The 12,081-nt window shown below is 41.6% G+C and overlaps 1 protein-coding gene across 9 annotated transcripts in view; it reads left to right on the forward strand.

Annotated features, from left to right (window-relative positions):
* Positions 1 to 13: 13 nt before the first annotated feature.
* PKD1L3 (polycystin 1 like 3, transient receptor potential channel interacting) overlaps positions 14 to 12,081 on the forward strand; it is an 84,434-nt gene continuing 72,366 nt past the window's right edge. For 4 of the 9 annotated variants that reach the window (XR_011561519.1, XR_011561520.1, XR_011561518.1 and 1 more), the window contains exons 1-3: positions 16 to 186; positions 4,167 to 4,289; positions 6,561 to 6,677. Coding sequence is in view for 5 of the 9 variants with exons in the window: in XM_070770848.1 (XP_070626949.1) it covers positions 51 to 186; positions 4,167 to 4,289; positions 6,561 to 6,677 (376 nt within the window). In the remaining 4 variants the exon portion in view is untranslated. Of the gene's footprint in view, positions 187 to 4,166; positions 4,290 to 6,560; positions 6,678 to 12,081 lie in introns of all 9 variants that reach the window. The other 5 variants (XR_011561517.1, XM_070770847.1, XM_070770845.1 and 2 more) reach the window with 5 other exon arrangements.

Raw genomic sequence — 12,081 nt, forward strand, 5'->3', positions numbered from 1 at the left:
CCCGCGGAGGGGAAGGCTCCGCTCCGCTCGGAGAGTCTGATTGAACATTCATGCGCCGGCGCATTCGCGGTGTACACGCCTCTTCCGCCCGCCGGCCTCCCGGAGTCTTTGCTGCGGGGCAGCGCGCTCTGGCTGAGACACCTTGCGCGGATTTGCAGCATCCTGAATCCGTAGAGACGACTCCCTGTATGTTGAGTTTTAGATTCTAAGCAACACTCTCACCAAGTTTTTGATCGTTCAAGTTAAACATTTTATTCATAAGAGTGTGTGTGCTTTAGATAAAGCGTGGGTTGAGAGTGTATGCTGCTGCTGCTGCTAAGGCGCTTCAGTCGTGTCCGACTCTGTGCGACCCCATAGATGGCAGACCACCAGGCTCCACCATCCCTGGGATTCTCCAGGCAAGAACACTGGAGTGGGTTGCCATTTCCTTCTCCAGTGCATGAAAGTGAAAAGTGAAAGGGAAATCGCTCAGTCGTGTCTGACTCCTAGCGACCCCATGGACTGCAGCCTACCAGGCTCCTCCATCCATGGGATTTTCCAGGCAAGAGTACTGGAGTTGGGTGCCATTAGGGCACTAAAAGGGTTGAAATGAATTACAGCACTGCGTAAGATACCTGAGCTGATTTTCAAAGAAAATTCCATGAACATCAGGTTCAGATCAGATCAGTCGCTCAGTCGTGTCCGACTCTTTGCGACCCCATGAATCGCAGCACGCCAGGCCTCCCTGTCCATCACCAACTCCTGGTGTTCACTGAGACTCACGTCCATCGAGTCAGTGATGCCATCCGGCCATCTCATCCTCTGTTGTCCCCTTCTCCTCTTGCCCCTAATCCCTCCCAGCATCAGAGTCTTTTCCAATGAGTCAACTCTTCTCATGAGGTGGCCAAAGTACTGGAGTTTCAGCTTTAGCATCATTCCTTCCAAAGAACACCCAGGGCTGATCTCCTTCAGAATGGACTGGTTGGATCTCCTTGCAGTCCAAGGGACTCTCAAGAGTCTTCTCCAACACCACAGTTCAGGAGCATCCATTCTTCAGCACTCAGCCTTCTTCACAGTCCAACTCTCACATCCATACATGACCACAGGAAAAACCATAGCCTTGGCTAGACGGACCTTTGTTGGCAAAGTAATGTCTCTGCTTTTGAATATGCTATCTAGGTTGGTCATAGCTTTCCTTCCAAGGAGTAAGCGTCTTTTAATTTCATGGCTGCAGTCACCATCTGTAGTGATTTTGGAGCCCAGAAAAATAAAGTCTGACACTGTTTCCACTGTTTCCCCATCTATTTCCCATGAAGTGATGGGACCGGATGCCATGATCTTCGTTTTCTGAATGTTGAGGTTTAAGCCAACTTTTTCACTCTCCACTTTCACTTTCATCAAGAGGCTTTTGAGTTCCTCTTCACTTTCTGCCATAAGGGTAGTGTCATCTGCATATCTGAGGCTATTGATAATTCTCCTGGCAATCTTGATTCCAGTTTGTGTTTCTTCCAGTCCAGCGTTTCTCATGATGTACTCTGCATATAAGTTAAATAAACAGGGTGACAATATACAGCCTTGATATACTCCTTTTCCTATTTGGAACCAGTCTGTTGTTCCATGTCCAGTTCTAACTGTTGCTTCCTGACCTGCGTACAAATTTCTCAAGAGGCAGATCAGGTGGTCTGGTATTCCCATCTCTTTCAGAATTTTCCACAGTTTATTGTGATCCACACAGTCAAAGGCTTTGGCATTGTTTCACTATAAAAATGCCTAAAACGTACATGTGTATGCATGTATATATGTTTATAGGGATGTCTGGAAAGTAAGACTTTGTGTTTGTGGGCAATTTCTGTGCCCACGTTTATTTGTATTTATGATCTCATTTTGGTGCCAAGAAAGAGAACTAGCTAACGTATAACCGTGCCAGGTTTTAGTTGTCGGGGGCTTGTGGAATCTTCCTGGACCGGGGACGGAACCATCTCCCCTGCATTGGCAGGCAGCTTCTTACCCACTGTGCCACCAGGGAAGCCAGGAACTTCTGTATTAACTACACTTATTTTGTCTTTTTTCCCTCTAACTTAAAACGTAAACTGATTTAGTTCCCAATTACTTGACTATTGCAGTGTTTTTCAAAGTGAGGGGTGTGTTCTTGGGCTCTACACTTCAGAGAATTTTGTATTTTGGTGTCCACTTCCTCAGTGATTTTTAAAGTACCGCAAGCATCACGTGGACCATTTGGAAAACGTACTGAAACCTGCCAGGCAATTTCTGTGCCCACATTTATTTGTATTTATGATCTCATTTTGGTGCCAAGAAAGGGAACTGGCTAACGTATATAAGTGATAGATGTGCCACAGGTGGCATGCTCTATGAACAAAGGTTTTTCATCAAGTTAATTAAAGAAAAGCGGTGAGAGAATTGATTCTTCCTTACAGCAGGAGTCAGTGTGCGTAACAAAATCAAAAGAACCTGTGCAGTTGTAGACCGGAACCATATTTATCTGAGGTGTGGCTATTTAGTTTGGCGAAATTTGATTTTAAGTGGTTTTCAGTTTTGTTTATAATTTGTATTCATGCTTTCATCAAATATTTATTCTCTGGCTTTTATGATTATGTAAGAGCTTTAGGATAGATATCATGCCTAGATTTGTGTATAAATGTATTTAAGAAATAATACAATAATTTAAATCGATTCTAGGGAGTCTGCAAGAATGGTTTTCTTTTTTAAAGAAAATACGAAACTGAACTTTTAGCAACACTGGCTTAGATATTCATCACCCTCTATGCTCTTATAGGTTCGATTTAGCAGATAAAGGGCTATTACGATATTGCAAAGCTAAAGGCATAGCCAGTTGTGTAGACACAGGTGGTGCTGCCCCAGCCATGAGGGCCCGTTGCTTTATTGATCCCTAGCATTTGCTTTCAGCCTGTAGGAACACCACCTGGCTCCTTAAAACAAAACCTTTTGTCTCCTTGACAAATGACTCCCTATTTCTAGAAGAATAATACTAAATAAATACGATGAGCCCACCAAGAATATATTTAAAAGACCAGGCAGCTACTGAGCCCCCACACTTTTCCTGCTCACAGTTCGCAGAGAAAATGTTCTTCAAAGGAAGAACCTGGCTTTGGTTGTACATCACAACAGGTTTCGTTCTAGGCAGTGAACTCCACGGCTCAGAGCAACGCGGAGGGAATAACTGTTTTCAGCTGAGCAGCTTTCGGTGCAGCTTTGAGGGAGCAGAACAGCACTGTCATGCTCTGGGAGGACACCTTGCTTTCACCTGGAACCAGGAGGTTCAAGATCTCCTCTGGAACTTTCTGGAAAAAGAAAAGTGGTGGGTCGGGGGGAATTTAACACTGCCAGAAAAACACCAAGGAAAAAACCACCCAGGTGAGGCTCTGAGGTTTAGTGTTCATGAAGGAAACTCCTTACTTTTCCTCTGAGATGAGAGAAGGAAAGAAATGTGACTTCTTTTGTATACAGAGAAATCAGTCACTTTGTTACCATTGTTCTGAAATGTCTCCACTTTTGTGCTCCAGCCTTTCATTTGTGTCAGGAAATGATGAGCTTTTTTTGTCTCAGGGCCTATCAAAAGTTAATTTACTTGCTATTTGACTAAAAGTATTGTGCAAGATTCTGAAATGGTTACTTTTTTTCCTGGTAAAAAAGGAAAATTTATCATTCTCAGCCCCATGCTTCCTGACACAGAAGCTTGGAGAGAAATTATTTGCCAGTTGCCTTTCTTACACAGATATTTTCAAACTTAGACACAGTAATCTTAGGGTCTTAAAGAAAAGCTCAAGGCATTATTACATCATTGGGACTTTCCTGGTGGCTGAGATGGTAAGGAATCTGCCTGCAATGCAGGAGACCAGGTTCGATCCCTGCGTCAGAAAGATCCCCTGGAGAAAGGAATGGCAACCCACTCCAGTATTCTTGCCTGGAGAATCCCACGGACAGATGAGCCTGGTGGGCTACAGTCCTTGGGGTCGCAAGGAGTCGGACACCTTCGTTGACGTCTAGATAAGTTAATACTAAGCCTTGTGATAACACATAATATGAAAAAATAAACAGTGTATAATTTGTGTGTGTCAGGGGGCAATCAAAATTTGGTGTTCATATTTATTTTTTTTAACTGTTCAACTTTTGAGTATGAGGCTCATCTGGGTCTGGTTTCCCTGCAGCAGAGGTCACAACCCGCCCAGCCACCAAGCCCACCAGATGCGTCTACTTGACCAGAAGTCACAATCAGACCTCATCCAAAGAGGGCTCTTGCTTAGCGAAGCATTACTTCATTTGCCAAGCTGGTAAGTGATGAAGCTACATGCTGCCAAAGACCTAATTCTTAGAAACTGACTCTGAATAAGGAGAGCATGTGAGAGTATTAGATAGAGTCTGTGGGTGATGGACCATAACGACTTCCTCCTGCAACCCCAATGTTCCCTTCATTTCTTGACCTGGATGGAGTGTGCACCCCCCAGTCCTTTCAGCACTGGCCTTTACTGGGAAGAACAAGAAGCAAAAGAGGAACATAGAATATGGTGGATTATAGGGGAGCTGGTTATCAATGCAAGGTTTGCTTCTTCAGAGGTAGGAGGTGAGAATTAAGGGGTAGTTGGGTTTAGTTTGGTTTGGTTTTCACATTAAGCAATGTTCTTCATGGTAATAGTTACATAAAGCACTTACACTGTAGCTCAGTGAATTCTCAGAGGCCTTATGATGTCTCAGACTGTCTAGGTAAAAGTTCTGTTCCACTTTTTTTTAAAAATCACAAATACATTCTTATTAAAATGTACAGCAGCTATGGATGCTTCATAAAACAGAAGACATTGCAATATTTTTCTATTACAAGAAAAAAAAAGATCACCTTTCTCAAATACTGGCTATTGAAAGGACCCAGTATTTCAAGTTTACATATTTCTAGCAGCAGACCTCTCCTTCTTCACCCTTTCAAGCTCTTTGTGATATTTTTGTCTCTTTGCCATAATGGCATGCTGCTGTAAATGAGGCCAAGGTTGTGAGGCTAGTCTCTGTGGAAGTCAAGTGCTCACACGTTTCATTCTCACAAACTGCATCTCTAGTACTGGCAGTACTGACTGCCAGTACAATTGTGAACAGTACAATTGTGAACAGTACAATTGTGAACAGATGCGTCAGTACAATTGTGAACTGTTTTTATCATCACAAGAGTTTATTTCACCCAACCCGTCTCCAGGATTGGAAAAGCAGCCCCCTAATAGAGTCTAAACGATGGTGATTATTCATCCACTTTTCACTCTCCCAAGAGAGCTTTCAGACATTCTCTGCTACTCTTGGTTTTGGAGTGAAAATGCGTTTCCTAATATTATTTTCCTTGTACTTGCAAGAGACTTCTGCTGTAGAACATAGAATGTTTCTGCAGAAGGAAATCTTGGACAAAAAGAATTCCATGTATCCAAGCCAGTTCTGCAAATTCTGAGTCTATGTGCCGATAACTAGAGGAAGTATGTCACCACAGTGGAAAGGCTGCACTCAAGAGCCCGGCTTCCTGGGTTCACATCTTGTTTCTCCCACCCTGGGCAACCGACTCATCCTCCACGCAGCCCAGTTTCCTTCCAAGGATTGTTATGAGGATGAAAATAATACAAATCATATAGAATATTAGAACAATGCCTGGTATTGGCTGCCAGATTAATAAAGATAGAGACACACAGGCATTATGTGAGGCCCGAGAAAGTAAGTACTTTCGCCTTTAGAGCCGACCAGTTTATAAAAAGTAAGAGAACTGAAGAGCATGTGAAATGGAACCATGGGAGTGTGATCATCAAAATCCAGAATTGGGAGGCTACAGGATAAACAACTCAGGTTTTACAACAAAGACGTGAGAAGATTGAGGGGAGAGAATAAGGAGGAAGTGGGAGAGGGCCACTTAGGAGAGGGGAAGTGAGAATAGACCAGGGAGATACTGTGATTACCAGGCAGGGCAAAGGCAGACCCCTCATGGTTCCCGATCCTGAATTGAAGCTGAGATGCAGTCAGCAAGGTTATGTGATTTCTCCAGCTGTGGTCAGTAGCGTGATAAGAAATAGCAAATATGCAAAGGGAGGCATGTTCAAGAATGCTCTTGCCCACCTTCTGAACTTCTGTCTCTAACAGTAAGAATTGTTGAATACAAGGGAAAATCCTATGCTTAGAATGCAACTTCTTAAAAATGAACTTAATTCTCTCTTCTCACTGTTGATCAAGTTGATGCATTTTGAACTGTTGAATAGTATAAGGGGGTGTGACTGTTGTTGTTCTTGAGTTGCTAAGTCATGTCCAACTCCTTGCAACCCCTTGAACTGCAGTATGCCAGGCTCCTCTGTCCTTCACCATCTCCCTGAGTTTGCTCAAATTCACGCCCGTTGAGATGTACCGTGTTCCAGAGCAAAAGACTTACCGCAGAATTTCTACATTGTTGTTCTTTGGAAAAACAGCAGGATAGTTATCTTTAATTTGTCTTTTCTTGATTATCACATACTTGAAAGTAGTGATAATTTTATAGACTTCCAGCTAGAGTTTTATCCAAAACGTTAACTTCTGCATTGGCCTCCAAACAGATGCCTTTTCAGACCAAGATGCCAATTATGAAAGAAATGGAAACAATTCTCATTCATGTGGGAAGCCCAAGAGGACAAAAAGAGAAGTCATAAGACCGAGAAGCAAAGTGACCTCAGGTAATGTGACATCAGTTGCTGCCTTAACGGATGCACGAGACTGAATTAATGCTGAAATGTGTCGTCATAGCACGGTACTCAGTAAATATCCTTTACATTCTGTTTTGTCTGATCTTAGTATTGCAGACTTTGCTTTCATTTTATATAGGTCTGTTTTCTTGGTATTTTTTTTTGGCCATCCTCTTTTCACATATGCTCAAATAAAAGACAATTTTCCCCCCTACAATGTTTTCCATCAAAAAAGTCTTCTTAAAATCCATGTAAAGTCTTTCAAATCACAGTATGCTCAATTTTTTATTTTTGAAAAATACTATTTCTTTCAGTGACGTCAGTTGGTATCAGTGTGGGCTGATTACAGAGATCACCTGACAGAACCGGTAAAAAGAGAGAGAAATTTAAAGTGGACCGAGTAATATTCTTAGGGGTAGGAGCTCACAGCTTCAAGGCTTAGGTGTCCTTGTCAACTAGCCCCTTAAGTTTCCTTTAAAAAAAAAAGCAATTCAGAAAGTGTTCTTTAAAATACAAGAAAGAGAGTATTCTTGTAGAGACATTTTCTCATCTAGGGAGAATATATTTCTAAAGAACAAATGTAAAAATCAACTTTTCTGAATGCTTTGTAAATGGGTGCTTGTGAGGGGAAAATGTAGTGATATAATTAGATGGAAGTAAAGATGAGATATTTTGGAAAACTTAATTCTGAAATTTCTTCTGGTTATAATTAAAGCAGTGATGTTGAAGATGCGTTTGAGAAGTTTGGATAAAACTATGTCTTGAAATTTGAGTTTCAGGGGAGCAAAGCCTCTAAATTTATATACTACTTTGTATGAAGTGATTTTAACTATTCCTTTGTAAAACTAAATTATTAAGTGTACATTTGATGTTTCACATATACCCTTCAAGTTTATATCATCAAATTTGCTCAAAAATAACTTTAAAAAAAATGTCCTCATTGAGAAAAGAGGAGATTGTCTTGTGTTTTTTCGATGTGTGGGCCTTTAGAAAACTTGTGTGTCACTTTCAGTTTCATGTAGATGCATCTAATTACTCTGAGAATATTTTTATAGTGCAGTTATCTTCTCCTTTCTTCCCCATTATTTTCGGCTGTCCTGGGTCTTCGTTGCTGCACAGGCTTTTCTCTAGCTGCAGAGAGCGGGGGCTGCTCTTAGCAGCGGTGCGTAGGCTTCTCACCGCGGGGGCTTCTCTTGCTAAGGAGCATAGGCTCTCAAGTGCACAGCTTCAGTAGCTGTGGTGCGTGGGCTCAGTAGCTGTGGTGCAGGGGCTTAGCTGCCTCGTACCTGGGTCCTCAATCCCAAACCAGGGATCGAACCGGTGTCTCCTGCCTTGGCAGGCGGATTCTTGACCACTGAGCCGCCAGGGAAGCCATGGCTTTCTTTCAGTAACAGAGGTCATTCTTGCCTTGCTCTGTGCTTTCTTGTTCTAATGCTTCCTTGTTACTTTTGCCTTTACTGAAATTCTGTTTTTCAATAGTTTTTTAATTCCTTATCTTCAAGAAGTTGTGTCAACATTCTTATGCCTTTGTTTTGCTAATTGTCAGACTCAGGAATGTTTGAACTCTCATCTGGTTAAAGGAACATAGTACAGGTTAATTTCCACGCCCCCACCCGCACTCCCTAGACCTTGTTAGTATAACTGTGGATTTTATTCAAGTTATAGTTACATTCAATAATTATATTATACAATGTCAACTTTAAAAGGAGAACAACATGAAAGTTGTGAGTTTAGTTTTTCTTCGGGGCAAAATGAGGACTGTAGCCCAGGAGACAGCATCTCAGATAGTTTTAAGAAACTGTGTCGAAGAGGTAGGGGGCAAGGTCAGTATATGTGATTTTGGTGAAAGGGAAGAACATGCAATCAAGCACATATTTTTTTTTTTTTCCTTTGCAGAAGGTTTCTGCCAGCAACAAGAGTAGTCATCACCAGGAAGGATTTTAGTGTTTTTTGTTTGTTTGTTTGTTTGTTTGTTTTAATATGAGGAGATATAAGAATTGGGCTCATGAAATCAGTTTGCAAAAATATCTAATTGTCTGAAGACCTGCCAGTTTTCCCCAGAGCACAGAGTGCCTCATTGCTGCTCTCCATCCTGAACTCCTTTCAGTGGGTGTGGAAAATCAGCAGCTGCAGCTGCACATGATTTAATCCTTGTAGATGGCAGTTTGCCAATTTGTAATTGACAAGAACTTCTCTTAAGAATAGTTTTTTCCTGCTTTTATCACAGCCAGGTATCCAACAGTCATTTAGAACTTACTTCTATTTTAACCGGTTTTGTATTTGTCACCAACCACTTGGTACCATGACTTCACACTTGTAGCTATTAATTTCATCTCACCTCTATTCCAGTTATTTTTTCACGAAAGATCTGTTGGTGGAGGTATCTTGGAAACTTGTGAATAATCAAAAGGGGTCTTTCTTATCCCTTCCCAGTGTTGTCGTTTCAGTTGCTTAGTCGTGTCCAATTGTTTGTGACCCCATGGACTGCAGCTCGCCAGGAGGCTTCCCTGTCCTTCACCATCTCCCGGAGCTCACTCAAACTCATGTCCATAGAGTCAGTAAGGCCATCCAGCCATCTCATCCTCTGTCATCCCCTTCTCCTCCTGCCTTCAGTCTCTTCCAGTGTCAGGGACTTTCCTAATGAGTCAGTTCTTCACATCAGATGGCCAAAGTATTGGAGCTTCAGTTTCAGCATCAGTCCTTCCAGTGAATGTTCAGGACTGATTTCCTTTAGGATTGACTGGTTGGATCTCCTTGCAGTCCAAGGGACTATCAGGAGTCTTTTCCAGAACCACAGTCCAAAAGCATCAATTCTTTGACACTCAGCCTTCTTTATGGTCCAACTCTTACATCCATACATGACTACTGGAGCTTTGACTACACAGACCTTTGTCAACAAAGTAATGTCTCTGCTTTTTAATATGTTTTCTAGGTTTGTCATAGCTTTTCTTCCAAGGAGCAAGCGTCTTTTAATTTCATGGCTGCAGTCACCATCTGCAGTGATTTTGGAGTCCAAAAAAATAAAGTCTCTCACTGTTTCCATTGTTTCCCCATCTATTTGCCATGATCTGATGGGACCAGATGCCATGATCTTAGGTTTTTGAATGTTGAGTTTTAAGCCAGATTTTTCACCTTCATCAAGAGGCTCTTTAGTTCCTCTTTGCTTTCTGTCATAAGGGTGGTGTCATCTCCATATCTGATGTTATTGATATTTCTCCTGGTAATCTTGATTCCAGCTTGTGCTTCATCCAGCCTGGCATTTCTCATGATGTACTCTGCATATAAGTTAAATTAGCAGGGTGACAATATACAGCCTTGGTGTACTCCTTTCCCAATTTTGAACTAGTCCATTATTTCATATCTGGTTCTAACTGTTGCTTCTTGACTTGCATACAGTTTTCTCAGGAGGCAGGTAAGGTGGTGTGATATTCCTATCTCTTTAAGAATTTTCCATAATTTGTTGTGATCCACACAGTCAAAGGCTTTAGTGTAGTCAATAAAGCAGAAGTAGGTATTTTTATGGAATTCTCTCGCTTTTTCTATAATCCAGCGGATGTTGGCAATTTGATCTCTGGTTCCTTTGCCTTTTCTAAATTTAGCTTGAACATCTGGGAGTTCTCAGTTCATGTACTGTTGAAGCCTGGCTTGGAGAATTTTGAGCATTACTTTGCTAGCGTGTGAGATAAGTGCAATTGTGTGTTAGTTTGAACATTCTTTGGCATTGCCTTTCTTTGGGATTGGAATGAAAACTGACCTTCTCGAGTCCTGTGGCCACTGCTGAGTTTTCCAAAGTTGCTGGCATATTGGGTGCAGCACTTTCACAGCATCATGTTTTAGGATTTGAAATAGCTCAGCTGGAATTCCATCACTTCCATTAGCTTTGTTCATAGTGATGGTTTCTAAGGCACACTTGACTTTGCACTCCTGGATGTCTGGCTCTAGGTGAATGATCACAACATTGTGGTTATCTGGGTCATTAAGATCTTTTTTCTATAGTTCTTCTGTATATTCTTGCCACCTCTTCTTAATAGCATCTGCTTCTGTTAGGCCCATACCATTTCTGTCCTTTATTGTACCCATCTTTGCATGAAATGTTCCCTAGGTGTCTCTAATTTTCTTGAAGAGATCTCTAGTCTTTCACATTCTATTGTTTTCCTCTATTTCTTTGCATTGTTCACTTAGGAATCCTTTCTTATCTCTCCTTGCTATTCTTTGGAACTCTGCATTCAGATGGATATATCTTTCCCAACGTTAAAGGAAGATTTTCCCTAATTTACTGATGTAATAGGCTGTTATTCAGTGACTCGTGACAACATTCACTCTAGCAGATAGGAACTCTGAGGAGCTTTACAAGGGGAGACATTTTTATAGACAGAAATGAGCAGGAGCAAGGGCATTATACTGGGCATTTGCTGATTGGTTAAAACAGGGTTGCTTCCCTTATGTGGAGCCAAGGGAAGTCTTGGAGCCCTGTTATATGCATTGTGCTGGGCAGGCAGGTGGTGACTAGTTGACCATAGCCTTCCTTCCCTGGGAGAGCCATTTGGTAATGTGGGGCTTAGCATGAGTGACTCCATCTTGGGCCTGATCTGGTTACTTTAATATCAATGAGCCATATGTTAGCAAAGTATACAGTTAAAACATAGGATCAATTGCTGTAACAGAGGCCAAAATGGTAGCTTAACTAAAACAGATGTTCATTTCTTTTTTACATAACAGTGTGAGGAAGAACTTTATGGCTGAAAGGATAGATCATTGGTTTACAGGACCCAGAGCTTCCTTGTTCTGCCATCAACTTGTGGCATCTATCTCATGTCTATAAAAGCTGTCTTTTCTTCCAGAACTCTATGTTCACATTCTAGCAAATGGGAAGGAGAGACGAGAAAGCTGAGGGGCAGGATACAGGAGGCTGATCTTTTTTTTTTTTTTTTTCCCCCGTAAGGGCATAACCTGAAAATTGCACCTGTTACTTCTTCTCATATCCCATTGGCCAGAACCTGAACTCATGCCTGCACCATAGAGCAGGGAGGACTGGGAAATGTAGTCCTTAGCTGGGCTACCAGGTTCCCATTAAAGAAAGGGAAGACAGAATAGCCAACACACTCTGCAGTGAATGTGATACAATTCTTTCCCCACAGTCTTCTCCTCAAAACTCTGTAGACATCATTCTCTTGGTTTGGTTTTTTTTTTTTTTTTTTGCATTTAATGCTATAGTGGAAAAGACTAAGGCTAAGGCTAGCTACCCACCCCGCCTTTTTTCCTGGTAGCCTTTTCCCCCCTATCAGATTGCTTGTATAATTTTTTAAATCCTTGCACTACAGAAATTTTCTTAGCATGCATTTAGATTGCTTTTCACTGATTTTTGCCTAGAATGTGATGTTGCATATATACATCT

The sequence above is a fragment of the Bos indicus genome, chromosome 18, assembly GCF_029378745.1.
Source record: "Bos indicus isolate NIAB-ARS_2022 breed Sahiwal x Tharparkar chromosome 18, NIAB-ARS_B.indTharparkar_mat_pri_1.0, whole genome shotgun sequence".
In the NCBI taxonomy this organism is placed as follows: domain Eukaryota; kingdom Metazoa; phylum Chordata; class Mammalia; order Artiodactyla; family Bovidae; genus Bos; species Bos indicus.